We start from the raw sequence: 6,048 nt of genomic DNA, 5'->3' as shown, positions 1-6,048 counted from the left end.
AAAAAAAAGAAAAATCGAGAGAAATAAAAAATAGAGAGAATGAGAATATGCTATTCACTTTACATTAATGCTAGCAGTGACCTCTTAAATGCTGGGACACTGCAGTTAAAGATATTACAATTAGTACATATTTCATTATAATACCCACACATCCTATATAGAGGATTATTTTGTGATACATTGTTTTTTGAAATGGGTATACTGAATAGTCGTTGATTACGCACAGTTTCTTAACACGCTTTCTGTTGGAGAAAGAACGGTTCACACAGCACTGTCGAAATTGAGCATAGGTGGTGGGTCCATATCTCCTGATTGCCGTGGGGACAAAAAAGGAGTAATAAGACATGGAAACTTGGATCCACAGTTGTGACATTTCCACGCACAGTGTTTTATAAAGGGATAATATTATTTGATCCTTGCAAATGTGCACTTTTTTAAATGAACGATATTTTTTTATGTTTGATATACCGATAAGTTATAAATGAACTGCTGTCAAGATCACTATTATTATGTTTAGGCACACTAAATTAATATTTGGTGTTAAAAAATAATATTTGATCCTCCTTTTTTATTATTGGTATTTTCTATTAACGATTGATGACATTTATAACCAATATATCTTTTGATATTGATCTAATAAATCTTGGTTGCTTGGTTGCACCCTCCTTTCAGTACGTTAAGTTAGGTTTGTATATGAAAAAGCAGCACGAGCCGAGCGAACGAAACGAGCGTGTCGCGGCAGCGGCCGGCGAGTGTCAGAATCCAATTCGCGTGCGTTTCCGAACATGTTTCCTTTCAGTTCAAATTATATTATAAGTAATATAATATACGTTTAAAAATAAGTACCTAAAATTTATTTTTATGCTCATTTGTCTTAAGCCGCGTTTGTATCTGTCTGACGTGATGGATCGTGATGCGCCCTGACGTCATGGGTAGCTTTCATATTTAGTATATGTAGTATTCTGACGCCTTCTGACGATATTTTGAATCAATACCGTCGGTGCTCTCGGAGAGTTCATACGTTCTCTATATTTCCTCTTGAATTAACCGATTCTGATTCAGATTATGAAGAATATATTTAATTTGTGATGATAGCAACTGTACTAAAAAAAAAGTAAGGAAAAGGCACTATTCGGCTCTGACACGTAACAACACAGCACTGGCGCGTGCACACGTCTGATCTGACGTGACGCGGTCGCTCCGCCAAGTCCTGACTTAGGTCGGGATCGCTTCTAATGCCACACTACACAAGCCGTCACGTCAGATTGCGACAGACTAATATAAATCTTACCATATTAAATGTATAAAGCCTATACCGCTCTGACGCGTCCCGACACGACACGTCAGACAAATGTAAATCCGGCTTTAGTTTTCCAATAGAAAACTATCAATGTTAATTTATAAAAATCGAACATTTTTTTGCGTAGCTCAGAACAGATGAAAATATCCTTTGATTTAATTTATTTTGTCTCAGAGAGAGACGATCAATCATTCAAAAAGATGACAGTTTAGTTTTTTGCCTGCTGCTTTTGCAAATTTAAAATGGTCATTTAAATACTTGCTTTTTAGAAACCCCAATTTTGTGACATGTCCTTTTTCTTCCAGATAGCTATAGTTTGAACTAATACTCGTACAAATGCCAGAGTAGAACACCGGTATGACAAAAATGTGTAGCTTCAGAGAAAACTTTTTTTTGAAAATGTGGTTATTTCCGTCCGGATAAATATAAAAAAATTCATAACCAATCAACTTTGTCGTTCGATAAAACCATAAATGACACACATTTTAAACTAATCGGCAACGACATAGGTTAATTCATTACGAAGTTATTAGATTTTATTTTTTCCGTTTTTATTTTTCTACTTCAACAATCCGCAGTATTAGTTGGAGATTTTATACCAGCGCTTCCTTTAGCTGTCTCCAATATACCCTAAAATTATTGTTACCAGGGAGACGACCTAGGGTCTAGTTTTAGTTTATAAGAAACAAAATTAGAAAGAACGAAAGAAGAAAGAAAATCTATTTATTAGGTCTCGTTACAAAAAAGAAAATAAACTAAATATACAAAGAACTAAATATACAATATACAAAAAACAGACCGGCGCTAATATGTTGTGGCCACTATGAAGCAGAATTAACGCCACTACAATAAACATACATTTAAAAAAATGAACATATAAGTACATCAACATAACATAGTAACAAAATATATAGATTTTAAAACAACATTTTACCACACCCAAAAATATACACTACAATATTTTATAACATAAGCGGCACTTAAGAAACTACACAAAAAAAAACAAAAACATTTTACCCGTGGCTATATTACTGATACATATTCTTTTAAGGAATTAAATTAGTAAGTACCTATATGTAAACTTATTTACTATATACAGTTCAGATTAACACTATGTCAATGTTTCTGATAAGATTAGAATTAGAAGTAAGTTTTTTTTTTAGATATATAGGTCACAAAGTAAGCGCATTTCCACACTGCGTCCGTTCCGAATTCGAGAGTATACAAATCTAGAAAAGTCGGACGGATTGCAATCCGAGAAAATACAAATATCGCTTGTACACCTAGAGATAAAATGATCCCTGTGACATTTCGGACCGCCATTTCTCGGATTCGAACTGATATGAATCGGACGAAGTGCTCCAACGCTTAAGTAATAGCATATTTATTACTATGTAAAAAGAAATAGAACAGAATACTTATTTAGTAATTATTTCTGATGATAGAGTGAATTTGTGATCACATTTGACTGTTTGTTTATAATAAAAATAGTTTTTATAAGTATTTTATGGACTTTTATTTATTTGTAAATATTCTACTAAGTAAAAGCAACACGACAGATGACTTCGAGGCACTTCACTAAGATATAGAATCACCTGGTCGCACTATATCTTTTATATGCCATCGGCGAAGATGTTTTCCTGTCAAAAACTTTAAACCAATCACTTTAGGAGAATACTTTTCAGAAATCACACATTTTTCAAACTTCAGTGCTAATTTTGCTGGGAAATGTATGCTACATTCATTATATTGCCAGACCCTATTACACGTGCAAGCTGTGGAGCAATTACCTACACTAAAAAAGCCAAAGTCCTAAAAGCAGTCCACAGAGGGCGTTATCCAATTCAACAACGCCCTCAGGGGACTGCTGGGGCTGCATCGACACTGTAATGTCAGGGATGTTCGCGGAGGCTAGGATTGGTAGTTTTCAAAGTACGAGAGTTATTGCCAAGAACTGAACATGAAGCGTCAGAATCAAGTAAACCTGTACCATAAGTCCTAATAAAAATTTTAAAGATTAACTATTTTCGATACCGCCAACTTCATTCTTGGCCCTGTTCTATTGTTATTTTGTTTCCTTTTTTTTTCACGAAATTTGTGTTTTTTTCGAATTTTGTTTTTTGTTTCTTTTTTTTTTTCATAAAATTCGGGGAGCATAATATTAGTAAATAATTATGGCTGTAAACCTAACAGACCATGACCAAAAAAGTTGACGTAGTGTTCATTGGATGTATCGTTTTGTAAAATCATGGAACAAGTGTTGTTTATGATGCTAGTAATCTATTTCTGCGAGATTTTTTATTATACTTTTCAAAATTAGACAGACGAAAAAGTTTCAACTGTATAGCAGCTACATTCGAGTTGAGAGTTGAAATTAATATGGTGAATAGATTACATAGTTAGTAATCTAGTCCTAAAATATTTACTTACGGAAACTCGTAATTTTGATAATAAAAATTATTGAAATATTCGAAAATGAATGACAGGAAACAATTTTGTAGGTTAGGAACGCACGACGTTTGATAGTCTCGGCTAATTTTTTAAATTTATGGCAATATTTAATTAAAAACCTTAAATCAATAAGTAATTTATATACATTTGACATCAAGAAAACAAATGTATTTTACATAGGTCAAATCTTGGTTGCGTCCCCCATTTAATAGGTTAGGTTAGTGTATGAAAAAGCTACACGAGCCGAGCGAGCGAAGCGAGCGTGTCACGGAAGCGGCCGGCGAGTGCCAGAAGCGGATTTGTTTTGCGTTTCCAAACTTATTTTTAAGTTATAAAAACCTAGCAAAACCGCATAATCGTTCTCTTAAATCTCGGAAAGGGGGGGAGGTTCCGTAACTCCTCGCTCACAAGGGAGCTAAGGGGGTCCCCCTCCACCGTTAAATTCGAGTGTTCGTATTGTACAGCCCTACCGAAATTAAAATATACTGTTTTTTGTAGCTCGTTTCACTGTACGAATGTCTAAGCTTTTATAACCTGTGTGTTACTGATCTATACATTCTCTTTTTCTTTACAGACGAAGGAGAAATATCAAAATCCGGCAGCGAAGCAGATAAACAAAAATCAAGCAACACCGGAAAGAAATTCTCATGTGACTATTGTCAGAAACAATTTTCATATAACGGCTCTCTAGAATACCATATGAAAATACACACAGGCGAGAAAACCTGCATCTGTCACCTATGTCAAACAAAATTCAGCACAAATCAAGAAGTCACCAAACACATACAATTAAAACACAAAGAAAATGACAAGTACCCTTGCAAATTCTGCACGGAGATATTTGAGAAACCTAGAATGTTGAAGACGCACTTAAAGAGTCACTTCAAACAGAACTTTCCATGTAACTACTGCCAAAAAGGCTTTACACGTAAAAAAGGTTTGAAGGAACATTTAAAAACTCATACGAAAGAGAAGAAATTCAAATGCGACATATGTTCAAAAGCTTTCGGGCATAATCAGACTTTGAAAACACATATATTGACTCATACGGGTGAGAGGCCATTTATATGTGATGTTTGTGGCCGGGGTTTCCCACAAAGAAGCCATTTGAAAAGGCATATAATAGTAATTCATGGTAATTTAAAACCCTATTCGTGTAGTATATGCCAAAAACAATTTTCAAGTAAAAGTTACTTGTCCATACACCAACGGCAGCACACAGGGCAGAAACCTTACATGTGCAATGTGTGTCAAAAAGAATTTACTGCTCAGACGACTTTGAAAGTTCACATGCGCGTGCACACAGGTTTAAAACCTTATACGTGCAGTTTCTGTAACAGACAATTCGCGCAAATGGCGAGTTTCAAACTCCACGAACGAACGCACACTGGTGAGAAACCTTACCCGTGCAAAATTTGCAAAAAACCTTTCTCCGACAGCGGCTACTTAAGAATACATATGCGTATACACACAAATGAGAAACCTTTTTCGTGTGATGTTTGCAAAAAAACCTTTAGAGAAACCGGGCAATTGAAGCGTCACGCTCGCGTGCATACGGGTATAAAACCATACACGTGCAAAGTTTGTAATAAACAGATCGGTAATCTGTCGAAACATATGCGGGTACATTCTGATGAACGGCCGTACGTCTGTCATGTATGCCAAAAACAGTTTTCTATAATAGGCAACTTAAGAATACACATGCGCGTGCACACACACGAGAAACCTTACGCGTGCAATATTTGTGACAGTCTGTTTTCACAAAATAGCGGGCTGAAACGCCATAGATGTATTCATGATAAACTTGATTTGTCATAAAAGCGCCAAAAACAAGTACAATTCATGATTGTGAGTTTTTATAGTTCTTTTGAACTTATTTGTAATGGACTGTATAATTGTGTTCATGAGTTAGCAAGATCAGACAATGTATTATTAATATAAAGGTTTATTATACAAATTACACACGCGAGTACCTATGTAATACTTTATACGATTAATTTACTTTCAAACTTAGGTATACAGGTACCTACGTGTACATGTTTAGGTACAGAAATATTTGAACCGATTGCGATTGGCTACACTATAATTAAAACAATTTTTTACGTATAAAAGGTACAACCAATAGAAAAGTACAGCCAATAGAAAGGTACAACCAATTGAAAAGTACAACCAATAGAAAGGTACAAGTATTTAAAAGTAATTACTTAAATATATTTGCATTTGCAAATTTTTAATTACAATGTATTGCCGGATTTTAATTAGAGGTAATAAACTGACATTTGAGGGAAGACCTTTAC

General features: G+C 34.8%; 1 protein-coding gene across 1 annotated transcript in view; it reads left to right on the top strand.

Moving 5' to 3' along the window:
- The window catches only part of LOC113228369 (zinc finger protein OZF-like), a 16,859-nt gene extending 11,191 nt beyond the window's left edge, over positions 1-5,668 (top strand). Inside the window, exon 3 of the mRNA XM_026461641.1 lies at positions 4,326-5,668. Coding sequence (XP_026317426.1) covers positions 4,326-5,569 — 1,244 coding nt within the window. The 3' untranslated portion in view covers positions 5,570-5,668. The remainder of the gene's footprint in view (positions 1-4,325) is intronic.
- Positions 5,669-6,048: the final 380 nt, after the last annotated feature.

This window comes from Hyposmocoma kahamanoa, unplaced genomic scaffold, assembly GCF_003589595.1.
Source record: "Hyposmocoma kahamanoa isolate Upper Pololo Valley unplaced genomic scaffold, ASM358959v1 228, whole genome shotgun sequence".
NCBI lineage: Eukaryota > Metazoa > Arthropoda > Insecta > Lepidoptera > Cosmopterigidae > Hyposmocoma > Hyposmocoma kahamanoa.
The sequence above is the reverse complement of the archived record's forward strand: the minus strand, read 5'-3'. Positions and strand labels throughout refer to the sequence as shown.